Genomic DNA, 15398 nt, shown 5'->3' with positions numbered 1-15398 from the left:
TCTTCCTTCTGTTTGATAGTCATATTTATAGCTATTATTTTGGTTTTTCCTAGATTTATTTTAAATCCCGAGACTTGACCATATTGATTGATCGTATTCAATAATACCCTACTAGTTTCCTGCGGTTGTTCCAATATTATAACCAGATCATCCGCAAATGCACGGACTCTATATTCTTGCTGTCTAATTTTAATCCCTTTTAGACCGCCCAGGCCCCGTATCTTATTCAACAGTATTTCCAAAATTATAATAAACAATAATGGGGACAGAGAACAGCCCTGTCTTGTACCTTTTTCAATTTGAAAGGAGTCTGTCAGACTTCCATTGACAATGATCTGGGCTGTTTGCTGCTGATATATTGCACCAATTGACCGTAAAAAGCCATCTCCTATCTGCATTTTTTGCAATGTCTTCAGCAGGAATTGCCAATTAACTCGATCAAAGGCTTTCTCCGCATCCAAAAATATGAATGCGGCCGGGATTTGATTGTTCTTTCCCAGGTATTCTAAAGCGTTGATAATTAATCTAATGTTGTCCTTCATCTGTCTGCCCTGTATAAAACCAGTTTGATCGGTATGTATCAGTTGTTGAATTACCCCCATTAGCCTATTTGCTAATATTTTAGTAAAAATTTTATAATCTACATTGAGTAATGAAATAGGTCTGTAATTTTTTGGTTGGGTAAGGTCTTGGTCTTCTTTGGGTATCAACGATATGAACGCAGTCTTCCACGAAGGAGGCACTTTCCCTCCCGATTGAATTTTATTGAATAGTTCTCTGAGGGGTTCTACCATTTCTAACTGTAGATTTTTATAATAAACAGCTGTTAAACCATCTGTGCCTGGTGCTTTCCCTAACTTTAATTGTTTAATTGCCTGCAAAATTTCCCCAGAGGTTATAGGTTGATTCAGCTTATGCCTATGTTCTTCTCTAACTAGGGGGATTTTCTCTTTATCTAGGTATTTGTCTATATCTCCGTCCTTAATTTTATCCCCTTTATACAACTCTGTAAAAAATTCCCGAAATACCTTTTGAATCTCTTCCTGTTGAAACACTTCCTTCCCTCTGTAACACAATTTGGATACATTTCGAGCTTTCCTTTTTTTTCTAATCTGATAAGCCAACCACCTACCGGGTTTATTTGCATTGCAGAAAGTATTATGTTTAGCATATAATAAACTAGTAGCTACCTGGTCAGAGATCAGCATATCAAACTGAGATTTTAATATAGCAATTGTTTCCCTAATCTTTGTATCTCCTGGATTCAATGTTAATTCTGACTCTTTCCCTTTAATTTCCTCTTCCAATTCTTTTCGTTTTTGCCCTTGTTTGTGTCTATGTATTTTGTTTATATTCATTAATACTCCTCTCATATACGCTTTGCTTGCATCCCATACATATTCCAAAGATGTACCCTTGTTCATATTGAGAACAAAATATTCCGATAGCAATTTTTTACAATCATTAACATACTTTTCATATCTAAATAAGTTTTCATTCAACCTCCAGGACCTTCTTGCCTGGGCTACCCTTCCCAATTCCATCCAGACTGGATTATGATTTGAAAGAACTCTCGCCATAATCTTTGTCTGGAGAAAATTGATGTACATCTCTTCTGGCTGGACTGAGTTAAAAAACTGGCCCATCCAGTCAGAGGAGGCGTGGTCAACAATTTACATAACTCAGTCTCTAGGCTAAGTTAACCCATGCTTGGATTCCCCAAGCAGCACACAGGAGAACAAAGCGCTCGTGGAAGAGACACAGCAGGTCGCAGGATCAAATCCAGCCAAATAGGAGTGTGGCGCGAGCATTAGCAGCTCCCAGCGCCTGCAGGAGTGTTAGGGTTGTGACCCAGGAGGCCTCAATCCTTTGCCGCTTCAATCTGGAGAGCTAGGAGCCAGATCGCCGGTCTAACCGGACAATCAAGCCTCCACGCGGCTCCTGCTGTGAGTCAGGCTTCAGGCAGCTTCGGCATGTGGTCAGGAATCGAAAATGAAAGATGATTCTTTTTTTGTGTTTTTGTCTAAAACAATAAAAAAATTCTCAAAAAAAAAGGAAACTGAAAACGAAACCGGCAGAAATCCAAAATGGCAGGCGGAACTCTCTGCCGCCTCGCCTGCAGTTTAAACGTGCCACCAGCACTAGGAGAGAGGCCTGAGGAGCCGCACCGAACGCCGGCTTCTGTAAAGCGTGGATGGCGGCAACATAGCTCTCAGGGGTGCTGCGGGGGCGCTGGTGTCAGCACTGCGACCCACGTGCCCCCCCAACAGCTGCCTGTGGCTCCAACGGTGCTGAGGAAGTCCAGGACACCAGGAGGGCCAAGGGGGTGAGAGAATGGCCAAACTGAAAAGAAAGAAAATTTTTCTCACCAAGCCTGCTCCAATTTAAATTTTCTCACTTTAAACTCAATGGAGAGTCCAAGCAATCTATCCAGAATTGAAGAGAAACTCGAAGCGCGTCCACTGAGCTAGCTGAATTGAAAAAAAAATGAAGATAATCAGCACCAGAGGCGTGGCTTAAAGTTTCAATTCAGTTCTGGACAGATTGGCTGTATTTAACCCTTGCTTGGACTCTCCAGAGCAGCACCCTGGAAAAAGGATGTTACAGCTCCCCTCCACATGCCATGGAAGTCCATCTAATGGGACCAAGCAGATCTTCTCTGTGGTGGCTCCCTTCCTGTGGAACATCATCGATATGGCGATAAGATTGGCCACTACCACGACACTCTTTCAAAATACCTTAAAAACATGGTTTGACCAGCGGCTCCAGGGCCCCCACCGTGAATTGGAGTGATTCAAGTGATTAGCTTGATTGTTATTGCTGGAGGGGATTATTGGGGTTTGGATAGGGGAGGAGAGGACATAATATAGGAAAATGGAGTGGAGTGGAGTGGAATGGAGTAAGGTAGGGTAGAGTAGAATACTATCCCGCCCTCAGGTTTCCCTGAACTCCAGACAAGCATCAATGCATTTGGCTGACACCTAAAGTATTTCTGTTGTCTTGTCCAGCCTTCTCCAATGCAGCTCCAAACACTCTGGTTTTGTCCACTTAATTTGGGCAAAATGAGCTTCCCTGAAGCCTGGGCTGTCATTTTGCAAATGGGAATGTTCGTTGCAATCTGTTCTGTTTAAGAAGACACTCGAAAGGTTCTTGTTTCTCCTCCTTTGGGGAAGATTGCTCATTCAGTTCCATTTGGGGTAGGTAATAAAGAGCAGCAGATGAGGTTAGGCAATAGGCACCTGCCTTGATAGAATGAGTTGAGTCACCATAAACTGGAGCAATTCCAGCAAAAAAACCATCAGCCTCCCAGCAAAATTGACCCAGGAGATGCTTACAGTAGGCAGAGTCCTTGGTTCCAGCTTTCCCTCTTTATACCAGTCTTAAAATTATGAGAAGGAGAAACGAGGACATTTATAAAATGTGCTATTTCTTCTGTAAGGCAAATTCAAACAATTCAAACAATGTAATCACAATTAAATTTATTCTGTTTCTTCATAGAAACAATCCAATTAACATGCACACAAACAAATACCAGGGACATTCAATTTTACCGTGTGGTTTGTTTTTCCCTGTCTAGTAAAAAAGAGCCAATTGGGAAGAATCTTCCATCTGAGTTAGGAAGAGCAGCGTACATGCTAAAAGTTCTCAGAAGTTGGAAACAGGGTTGTTAATATTAGAGATAGCTGGAGGCACACAGTATTTGCAACCTTTCATTTGGGTGGTTTTCTAGAGGCTGCAGTTGGTTGAGGTTGAACAGAAGGGAAGGGAGGGTGGAAAACTTCAGGAAAAAAAAAGAACACTGTTCCTTCTGAAGATTGCAACGTCACTCAAGAAGCAGAGACACAATTTCTTAAAGGCTGTCACTGCCATTTATACATGGAAATTCCTGGAGAACGCTGAATGGATGCCACACAATCTTACTGTAGATTCAAATATGGAATTTAAGGGATTCACTTGCCCTTTAGAACCAGGGGTCACTAAATGGATGGAGATGATACAATATGTGGACTCCTTGGTCCTCTCATGAGCTGGGTGGTTTCATTCCCCCAACTAAGTAACATCATCAGTGCTAGCCCAGATGATGTTACCTAGTTGGGTCATAAAATGTCTTCAAAAAACCCACCAAATTCAGAGAGCACCGAGGACCCCTCATATCAACCCTGAGCTACAAATATTCTCCTTTATCGATGCAATATGTTTCCCAATCAACCATGGCAGAAAGAACTGAGTTTGAGTTTGAGTTTATTGGTCTTGTATGCCGCCCACTCCCGAAGGACTCCAGGCGGCTCACAATAAACAAGGGAAGGGGATAAATAGACAAAAACAACACTTTAAAATACGCAACATTCACAGTTACCGTGGGGCTGGATATTTCACAAGCCCCCCGGCCTGCTGGAGCAGCCAGGACTTGGTGGCTTTGCGGAAGGCCGGGAGGGTAGTAAGGGTCCGGATCTCCATGGGGAGGTCATTCCAGAGGGCTGGGGCTGCAACAGAGAAGGCTCTCCCCGGGGAGTCGCCAGCCGACATTGGCTGGCAGATGGAATCCGGAGGAGACCTAACCTGTGAGATCTAATCGGTCTATGGGAGGTAATCGGCAGGAGGCAGTCTCTCAGGTACTCAGGCCCGATGCCATGTAGGGCTTTATAGGTAACGACCAGCACCTTGAAGCGGGTCCGGAGACTAATGAGTAGCCAGTGCAGCTCGCGGAGGATAGGTGTGACGTGGGTGTACCTGGGTGCACCCACAATCGCTCACGCGGCTGCGTTCTGGACTAACTGAAGTCTTTGAACACTCTTCAAGGGCAGCCCCATGTAGAGTGCGTTACAGTAATCCAGTCTTGAGGTCACAAGGGCGTGAGTGACTGTTTGAAGGGCCTCCCGATCCAGGTAGGGTCGCAATTGGTGCACCAGGCGAACCTGGGCAAAGGTCCCCCTGATCACAGCCGACAAATGGTGTTCTAAAGTCAGCTGCAGGCAGTCCTGTAGTGGGAAGATTGTCAATGGCAACCACGTGACCCTGAGATGCTGCAAACTTCGTAAAACACAAGCCAGTTGCCAAGTGCTGAATTTTGATCACATGACTGTGGGGATGCTGCAACTATCATGTTGTAAGTGTGAGGAGCATGATTTATGATCAGTCCTCACACGGTATTTGTAGGTCAGGGTTGAAATGAGGGGTCCTTGGTGCTCTCTGAGCTGGGTGCGGTTTTTTTTGCAGACGTTTCATCACCCAACTAGGTACCATCATCAATGCAAGTGGTGCTGATGTTGCTTAGTTTGGAGAACGAAACCACTCAGCTCAGAGAGCACTAACGACCCCACATATTGCACCACTTCCATTCATTTAGTCATCTCAGGCAAATCCTTTAACTTCCATATTTGAGCCCGCAGTTAGTTTATCAACTGTTTGAAATCACTAAACAAATGGTTGACAGTTGAGGACTACCCATAGGCTAGGGTTGGAAGCACTCACTGACTTGTTCAACTTATGGAAAACGGTGGAATTGACCTGGAATTGACTTAGATGCCAGTTACTTTGTGAGCAAATAATCAGATCTCCCTTCATTTTGCCCTCAGCATGTGCAGTAGAGCAGAGAAATGTGCTTGTTTCAGTGCTAGAGTGTTACTCATTTTTGAGCACTGTTTAAGAAAACCTATTCAGTGCTCAGCAAAAAGAATGTTATCACCACCACTACCATCATCACCCCACTTTTCTACTTAGAGCACATAATATTCCAATATTTGAGGGGCTGCCACAAAGAAAAAGGGGTCAACCTATTTTCTAAAGGACCAGAAGGCAAGACAAGAAACAATGAATGGCAACTGAAGAGAGAGAGAAGCAACCTAGAACTAAGGAGAAATTTCCTGACAGTGAGAATAAACCAGTGGAACAGCTTGCCTCCAGAAGTTGTGGGTGCTTCATCACTGGTGGCTTTTAAGAAGAAACTGGACAGCCACTTGTCAAAAATGGTATAGGGTCTCCTGCTTGACAGGGTTGGACTAGAAGACTTCCAAGGTCCTTCCAGCTCTGTTATCCTGTTAAGATGGCTTATTCTACCTCATAATCTCACTGCAAATAACTGCAAACCAATAAATACACATTATGCCAAACAGTTACCTGTGGTTGGGTTGGCCTTCTGAGCTAAGGTAGGTCAGGAAATAGATACCACAAAGATTCCATAAATGTTATTTTTTAAATATATATAAAATAACAGAATCGTGAAACCTGCTAGAATTTTTTTTCTCTTATGCCAAGCAGAATCAAGGTGGGAGTTTTAATTTTCTTTCTCAAATTTCCACTTTACTAAGGCTAAATTGTTTTTCCTCCCTTAATGGTTCATGTGTTCTTTCATCAAGATTATCTCCACATTTTTTTACATATTGCTTATTTAGAAATGCTTATTTACCAAACCAAATGCACTCCAGCTTGACAGGTGGCAGTGATGAATACCCACCATAAATCCATACAACTATATCAGAATTTATTAGTTTTATGTGAAGTGCTACATCAATTTTAAAATGCAGGCAGGCAGGGCCAAAAGCGAAAAATACTTCCTCAAATATTATGAAATTATTTTTTTCCTTTATAGTTCTACTGAAACAAACACTTTTTTTGTTTTCAAACCTTCATTCATCCTTGAACCTCTGGGCACACAATGGGATTGATATTTTTGTTTTTAAAAATGTAATGGCTGTATGTTTGCACGCACAAATACACAGAGGCACAAATACACAGACACACACACTATCCTCCACACCAGAGGTGGTATTCGGCCAGTTCTGACAGGTTCTGGAGAACTGGTAGTGGAAATTTTGAGTAGTTCAGAGAACCGGCAAATAGTCTGGCCCCGCCCCCGCTGCCTCCCAGCCGATCTTCTGCACAGGAGAACGGAGCTGGAAAGCAGGTTAGCGGGGCAGGGAGGGAATGGGGAGTTTGCAGTATCCGTCCCCTGACACGCCCTCAAAGCCATACCATGCCCACCAAGCCACACCCACAGAAACAGTAGTAAAAAATTTTGAATCCCACCACTCCTCCACACATCGTTGTTTCAAAAGACTTAATTGTTTTAAATCACAGCAATAGACTTCCTGAGATTGGAGGAACTGGGTATGTTTAGTCTAAAAATGAGAAGAACCAGGGGAGATATGATAGCAGCGTTCCAATATCTGAAGGGCTGCCCCAAAGAAGAGGGAGTTAAGCTGTTCTCCAAAGCACCTGAGGGCAGGAGAAGAAGTCACAGGTGGAAGATCATTAGAGAGATCCAACCTAGAACTAAGGAGGCATTTCCTGTCAGTAAGATCACATAGTCAATGGAATGGCTTGTCTCCAGAAGTTGCGGGTGCTTCAACACTGGAGGCTTCAAGAAAACACTGGACAGCCATTGGCCCAGAATTGTATATGGTCTTGTCCCTGAGCAGGGGGTTGGACTAGAACAGAGGTCTCCAATCTTTCTAGGTTGGCAGCCCAAAGTGGGGGGGACGGGACGAGAGGATGGTTTGTGGGAGGGGCAGGTGCATTTGTATGCGTTCGAACACCCGTTGCTTGCATGATTGCGGCCATGAATGCCCGTAACTACACTCACGCAACTGGGCCATGGGCATCGGCAACACTGGCAGCAAGACTCACACAAGTGGAGCTCTTTGCATGCACACACACACACACAGCAGCCAGCTACTCATGGGGCTCAGTGCCAATAAGCTGTGGTTGGGGAGCCCTGAACTAGAAGATCTCAAAAGTCCCTTCAACTCTGTTATTCTGTTCTTTTGGAAATTAAGCTACAGAGTGAGATTTCAAGGAAACTGATTTTCTCACATGATTGGGAAGATTCATTTATCACTTTCTTTTCCCCCCAGCTCGAGATTAAAAATGCCGAAGTGTACAATGATGGCAAATGTTATCAAGGGAATAAGGGGGCAGGGCTATGGTTAGATCACCCCCAAATTAAACAGTTATCACGTCAATAAAAGTGCACATGAACACTAGTTATCCTCATATGCCAGTGCCTACAATACAAAAATGTTGCTTCATTTGATTCTCACAATTAAATTTGAAAAATGGACTGTGAAAGAATGACTTACGTTAGATAAGAGAGATGAGATTAATCCACCTGATCCCCTAATCCACCTCCACCCAAGAATTGAATCTTAAACAAAAGATTCAGGAAGAGGCTGACTTACTTCACAGATGTCCTTCAGATGTTTGATATAGTGGCGCTCCGTGCTCATGATTTCGTTAATCACATTGGCTCTCATCTGGTCTCGGTTCTGGAGGGTTCTCCCGAGACAGAGGCAGTCAGCAGCATTTGGATCCAAGTGTCCATTCTGTACTTCACTTGCGCCTTCTTCAACGCCATCTTCTTGGTTGACCCAGAGCTGTAACCAAAGGCAATATCAGCCCATTACGTTAGTTTTCTAGTGTGGCTGAGAGCAACAATCCCAGATGAGACAAGGGCTTAAGCAAGGAATTAGCTTGGACTTGGTATGTAAACAGCAGAGGCCAAAGATTGACATCCTCCGAATTACTTTGAACCTTAAATAGTCCTTCCCAAGTGAAAGCTGCCAGCTCAGGAGATTCCTGTGGCATAGGCATAAAACAATAAAGTAGCTAGTTTGAATTCTACACATGTGGGATTTGACGTGTTAAGCTATGCGAACATTTTTCTCTTATATTCTAATTATTGAAGGATGAATTTGATGCCCAGCAAGTTTAAAGGACTGAAGCCAATTATGTGTCCTAATTTGATCTCAAAGCTAAAGAAATCAAGAGTTTTGTAGATATTGGATACATCCTCTACTCCATTGGGCTAGCCTGCACAATTTACACTGGCCATACAACTGGCCAATAAAACCACAGAAGGACTGTGATTTTAGTGAATTAATTCATATGTTCAAATAAGAAGGAAACAAAATTCAATACAGTCTAACCCTTCATGTATTAAGATTAAGCTACTCAGTTCCATGGGGATTATTTCTAAGAAAATAGAAATAGAAATACAGGTAGTCCTCTAACTTATGACCATAACTGAATCCATAATTTATGTTATTGAGAAATTTGTTAAGTGAGTTTTGCCCCATTTTATGACTTTTCTTGCCACATTTGTTAAGTGAATCACTACGGTTGTCAAATGAGTGATATAGTTGTTAAGTGAACCTGGTTTCCCCGTTGACTTTTCTTTTCAGAACATCGCAAAAGGTTATCACATGGACACTGAAACCGTCATAAATATGAACCAGTTGGCAAGCATCCAAATTGAATTGAATTGAATTTATTAGGTTTCTATGCCGCCCAATCCCGAAGGACTCCGGGCGGCTTACAGAATAAAAATAAATTAAAAGAACTTAAAAACAATAGGACACACAAAGTTAAAAAAGAACACAACAAACACCAATCAGAAGGCCTGCCGGAAAAGCCAGGTTTTAATGGCTTTGTGAAAGGCCATGAGAGTGGGGATGGCCCAGATCTCTGGGGACAGCTCATTCCATATGGCCGGAGCGGCACAGAGAAGACCCTACTCCTAGGCGCCGCCAGCCAGCATTGTCCTGCTGAAGGCACCCGGAGAAGGTCCATCCTGTGTGATCTTATTGGTCTAAGGGAGGTATGTGGCAGGAGACGGTCTCGTAGGTACCCAGGTCCTAGGCCATGTAGGGCTTTAAAGGTAATAACCAGCACCTTGAATCGTGTTCGGAGACCAATGGGCAGCCAGTGCAACTCGCGGAGGATAGGTGTGACGTGGGTGTACCTTGGCACACCCAGTATCACTCGCGCGGCTGCATTCTGGACCAGTTGCAGTCTCCAAACACTTTTCAAGGGTAGCCCCAAGTAGAGTGCAAATGTTGTTGTTGTTTTGTTGTTTATTATATTTATATGCCGCCCTTTTCCCCCGAAGGGGACTCAGGGCGGCTCACAACTCAAACCAGGGAAGGGGGATACAGACAAAAAATTAAAAAACGACACATAACAATGCATAATTTAAAACACACGACAGTCATACCATTCGAGACGGGGGCAACAGCTCTTTAGCCCCAGGCCTGTCGGAACAGCCAGGTTTTAAGGGCTTTGCGGAAGGCCTGGAGGGTGGTGAGGGTTTGAATCTCCACAGGGAGTTCGTTCCAGAGGGTCGGAGCAGCCACAGAGAAGGCTCCCCTCCGGGTAGTCGCCAGTCGACACTGGCCGGCGGATGGAATTCGGAGGAGGCCTAATCTGTGGGATCTAATTGGTCTAGTGGAGGTAATTGGCAGCAGGCGGTCTCTCAAGTACCCAGGTCCAATACCATGAAGGGCTTTATAAGTGACGACTAGCGCCTTGAAGCGTATCCGGAGACCAATATGCAGCCAGTGCAGCTCGCGGAGGATAGGTGTTACGTGGGTGAACCGTGGTGCACCCACGATCGCTCGCACGGCTGCATTCTGGACAAGCTGGAGTCTCCGAATGCTCTTCAAGGGCTGCCCCATGTAGAGCACGTTGCAGTAGTCCAGTCTAGAGGTCACAAGGGCGCGAGTGACTGTTGTGAGGGCCTCCTGGTTCAGGTAGGGACGCAACTGGTGCACCAGGCGAACCTGGGCAAATGCCCCCCTGGTCACAGCCGACAAGTGGTGTTCGAAAGTCAGCTGTGGGTCCAGGAGGACTCCCAAATTGCGAACCCTGTCTGAGAGGCGTACTGTTTGACCCCCCAGCCTGAGAGATGGAACACTTGGCCAATTAGTAGGAGGGAAACACACCAGCCACTCGGTCTTATCCGGATTGAGTACAAGCTTGTTAACCCCCATCCAGTCCCTAACAGCCTTGAGGCACTGGCACATCACGTCAACCGCTTCACTGAGTTGGCACAGGGCGGACAGATACAGCTGCGTATCGTCTGCATACTGATGGTATTTTATCCCGTGCCGTAGAATGATCTCACCCATATCTACATATCATGTAGATATTAAACAGGAGGGGGGACAGGACCGATCCCTGCGGCACCCCATAATTCAGGGGCCTAGGGGTCGATCTCTGCCCTCCGACCAACACCGACTGCGACCTGTCCGAGAGGTAAGAGGAGAACCACCGTAGAACAGTGCCTCCCACCCCCACCTCTCGCAGTCGCAGAAGGATACCATGCTCGATGGTATCGAAAGCCGCTGAGAGGTCAAGGAGCACTAGGATGGAGGCATAACCTCCATCCCTGGCTCTCCAGAGATCATCGATCAATGTGACCAAAGCGGTTTCCGTGCTGTAGCCAGGCCTAAATCCCGACTGGAAGGGATCTAGATAATCGGTTTCCTCCAAGGACCGCCGGAGCTGAAAAGCTATCACTTTCTCAACAACCTTCCCCACAAAGGGGAGGTTGGAGACTGGACGATAGTTGTTTAAGATGGCTGGATCCAAAGATGGCTTCTTCAGAAGGGGTCTCACAACCGCCGCCTTTAGAGCGGGGGGAAAGAACCCCTCCCGAAGGGAGGCAGTAACAACCGCCTGGATCCAGCCCCGTGTCACCTCCCTGCTGTTAGCGACCAGCCAGGAGGGGCACGGGTCCAGTACACATGTGGAGGCACTTACAGCTCCCATGGCCTTGTCCACGTCCTCAGGGGTAACAGCTTGAAAATCAATCCAGTGATGTCCTGCCAGATTCTCCCCTGGTGCCTCGGCTGGCTCTGCGCAATTGGAGTCCAGGTCCGTCCGAAGCCGAGCAACTTTATCCACGAGGAATTGGACGTAATCCTCAGCTCTGCCTTGCAAAGGATCACTCGTATCCCTCCTATTTAGGAGGGAATGGGTTATCCTGAACAAGGCGGCTGGGCGCGACTCAGAGGAAGCAATCAGAGAGGCAATGTGTGTTCTTTTGGTCGTCCTAATTGCCCGAAGGTAGGCTCTGATGCTGGATGTTAAAAGCGCTCGGTCTGACATGTAAATCATGTGACCATGGGGATTCTGCTAAAGTCATAAGTGTGAAAAATGATCATAAGGCAGTCACTAAATGAACTGTTGTAAACTGAGGATTACCTGTAATATGAATTCCAGTTCTTTTAGACTTGTTCAATCCCAAGATTTGACCCCCCCCCCCCCGTCTTGTCAACTCCTGTTCCTACACAATTCTTAAGAAATGAACCAGAAGGATTGTTCCAAAAATAATCAACAATTTTAAGTTGAAACACCAGGAGGGTCTAAGAAAACATAAAAACACTCTCCTGCATTCAGCTCTAAATAAATAGCATAGCATGATTGTTCTTCAAACAGCAAACAGGTGAAAATAATGTAGGCAATGTTATTTTCCTTCATTTGCATTCAATGTTCAAGTCACAAGAAACATAAATTATGCTCTGCATTGAAAGGAAAATCAACAGGTGTTCTATTTTCACAGCTTAACTTACATTTTAAAATAGATAGCTGCTGATGCATTGCTTCTAACATGTACCTTATGAACTATGGTGGTCCCTTTAATTTGCAAAAATCTCCATCAATTTCCTTTTTCATATTCTCTGCTTTTCCAAGCATTTTCCGCTGATTATGTTTTGCTCAACAACATTTCTTTTATTATTGCACTAGAGCTTTAAAGGTCAAGAATTGGAAGATCGCAGAGACAACCCACCAATTTTTCTAACAACTGATTTAAAGATGTAATGAACATAAAAAAACTGATTTGCGAACTGAAGTGGAAAAATGACAAGATGGCCATTTTAAGACCAAAAATCTTTTTATTTTTTAAAAAATGGATACGCATGGAAAAGGATGAAATCAGAAATGATCAGTGCATTCATATAATACACATATTTACCATAGTTACACTAATATTTTTAATGTTTTTTTACAACACGCTTAAAATTATTCAGGCTAAAAAAGTAATATACAAAGTGATAATTTCAGGGAATTTGGGAAATGCATTTTTAGTCTTCCTTTCCCAGTGCGACATTCCAAAAATAAATGAAAAATGTGTTGCTTTTCCAAAAATCTCCACAGCTCCTCCTGGCTTATTGTAACCCTGAAAATCTAGCAATTCAGTACCGTAGAATAAATAAAATATGAACATAGAAATGGGACAGAGGTGTGGCGGAATACACATTCTAAATTTAGCATATTAGAATTGGTAGAAGAGTACTTTGTTGAATAAGGCACAATCAGTAGAGATTATAAAAAAGGAATCCAACTAAACATTGCCAGCTCTAGGGGGTGCTGCTCATTTCTATTTCAAGGCCATTGAGCTAGCGCTGTCTGAAGACATTTCCGTGGTCACATGGCCAGCATGACATCATGGAGTGCTGTTACCTCCCCACCAAAGTGGTAACTATTTATTTACTTGCATTTGCATGCTTTCAGAGGTTTCCAAATTTGGCAACTTTAAAACTTGTGCACTTCAACTTGCAGAATTCCTCAGCCTGCATGCTGGCTGGGGAATTCTGGGAATTGAAGTCTGTATATCTTAGAAGTTGCTGAGGTTGGGAAAGACTACCACGGAGCATAACTAATAGAGATGCAGCAAGCAAATTTATCTCGGAAGACATAATTTGATTTAACTTCTGGAATAACTGAACAATTCAAATGCAATGCAAAAATATGGCAGAACAGCTGGTCTTCTGATATGGCTCATCTACAGGAAACAAAACCAAAGTGCTAGATCATTCAAAGCTTCTTCATGCAACACATTCTCTGGCCCATTCACAACCTGGCCCAACAAAGGATTAAGGTGTTATAGGAACTCCCACGACAAACAGAACTGCCCAAGTAATCCCAGGAGGTTCGATTAAGCCACAAATAAATCCAGTTATGTACAGGTTAAACTAATTCCACAGAATTCTTTTGCAGGGCTGAAATCTAATCAACCGAGAAGTCATTTCTCCTAATGCTGGAGAAAAAAAGGTTTAAGCAGACAAATATGACTTGCATGAACAAGACATATGCTTGCTACGTGTTGAGAATACGTTAAATTATGCGCCTTTTCCAAAGATCATGCAGAAACCACAAAAGATCGTTTTGTGAGCCCAGGAAACAACCACTTTAAGTGGTTTTTGAAAGATGCTATAAGCATGCACATACGTGCTCTGAATCACCTTCCTCCCTTCAAATCTGAAACTCAGCACAGCCCTAGAAAGAAGGGCTGAAAAAGACACCTCTCTATTCCAAAACTCACCATTGTGGCCGGGCAGCACAGGGCCACCCAGAGCTGATTGAAAGGTGGGAGGTTATATAAACATTTTAAATAAAATAAATAAAACATTGAGTGGCAGGTCGAAGCGGCTGGCCAAAGGAAAGTGGCTGGGCTTGTGTTAAGTCACGCTTCTTTTTGGGGAAGGCAAATGACTCAATACAAGCCTATAAGTACACCTGCAGAAAGGAAGAAAATGCTGGAATGGCACCTCTATGTATCCTGGATATATAAAAAGAGGCAGGTGAGGCTCTGAATTACCAGGTCAGCAATGGACAATCCTGAATATGATTCACATCGCACACAAGGCCTGACAGGATTCACTGCCTAAATGGGGCAGAGCTCAGAGTGACTGCAGGATCTCACAACAGTCACAGCATGTCTGGCTACAAGATGAGGGCATAGACAGTTCCAGTATCTGATTTATTTCAGATAAACGATGCTGTACTTCAGGGGTCCCCAACCCCAGGGCTGCTGCTCGTTTGGAACCAGGCGAAGTAAGTGGCGGGCGAGCATACACAAAGCTTCACTTGTGCAAGCGGCAGACACACGCAAAGCTCCATTTGTGTGAGTAGCAGGAGCTCACACCTGCCATGACACCTGTCAGACACAACCATCCCCTCTTCCTCCCCCACCAGTCTGCCAAGCCAGAAAGATTGGGAACAACTGCTGTATTTCAATGGTTAGATGGCCTACACATTGGTATCTAAATATAGATCGTTTTAATATTCAGATTTTTCTCTGTTTTTAATTTAGGTGAAATGTTAGTATACCTTGCAAATCCATGTATGTTATGCCATACACTAAATAAAAACATCAGAGTCAGGGAAAGCATGAGAAAGGGGAAGGGGTTGCATTGCAGAGGCAGAAGGGCATGCTGGTGGAGAGATCATCACGTGGGACACCTGGTGAGAAGGGGCACCGGCAAGTCCAAAGGTCCCAGCCCTGAGATGAGGAAGAAAGCCAGCATCAGCCTAAATCCAAAATGAGGTAGAACAATCCAGCTAGAGTTCACTTCTTTATTTGCTTTAACCGGGATCTTGCCCGGCTAAACAATAAACTCTCCTCCCAATGAAGACACCCTGGGAGATTCTAGGGAGTGGCTGTCTTAGCTCTCTTCCTCTATCTGGTATCCAGCTGTGGACTGGGCTGCCTCTAGTCTCATCTCCCACATTTCTTGAATGTGCTCCCTCCTCCCTGGGGAACTGCTGCTTCACTGTAGTGTCTCTCCCTCTCCCTCTCTCTTTCCATGCCTCCCTCTCCCTCCCCATTTTATGAC

General features: G+C 44.3%; 1 protein-coding gene across 5 annotated transcripts in view; it reads right to left on the bottom strand.

Moving 5' to 3' along the window:
• Positions 1-15398, bottom strand: part of ARHGEF9 (Cdc42 guanine nucleotide exchange factor 9) — a 334089-nt gene that overhangs the window by 85680 nt on the left and 233011 nt on the right. For all 5 annotated transcript variants that reach the window (XM_087728130.1, XM_087728131.1, XM_087728134.1 and 2 more), the window contains one exon: positions 8178-8372. In XM_087728130.1, the coding sequence (XP_087584256.1) occupies positions 8178-8372 (195 nt within the window). The remainder of the gene's footprint in view (positions 1-8177; positions 8373-15398) is intronic.

This window comes from Thamnophis sirtalis, unplaced genomic scaffold (genome assembly GCF_051295495.1).
Source record: "Thamnophis sirtalis isolate CommonGarterSnake01/CBP01778 unplaced genomic scaffold, rThaSir2_p1.2 scaffold_13, whole genome shotgun sequence".
In the NCBI taxonomy this organism is placed as follows: domain Eukaryota; kingdom Metazoa; phylum Chordata; class Lepidosauria; order Squamata; family Natricidae; genus Thamnophis; species Thamnophis sirtalis.
The sequence above is the reverse complement of the archived record's forward strand: the minus strand, read 5'-3'. Positions and strand labels throughout refer to the sequence as shown.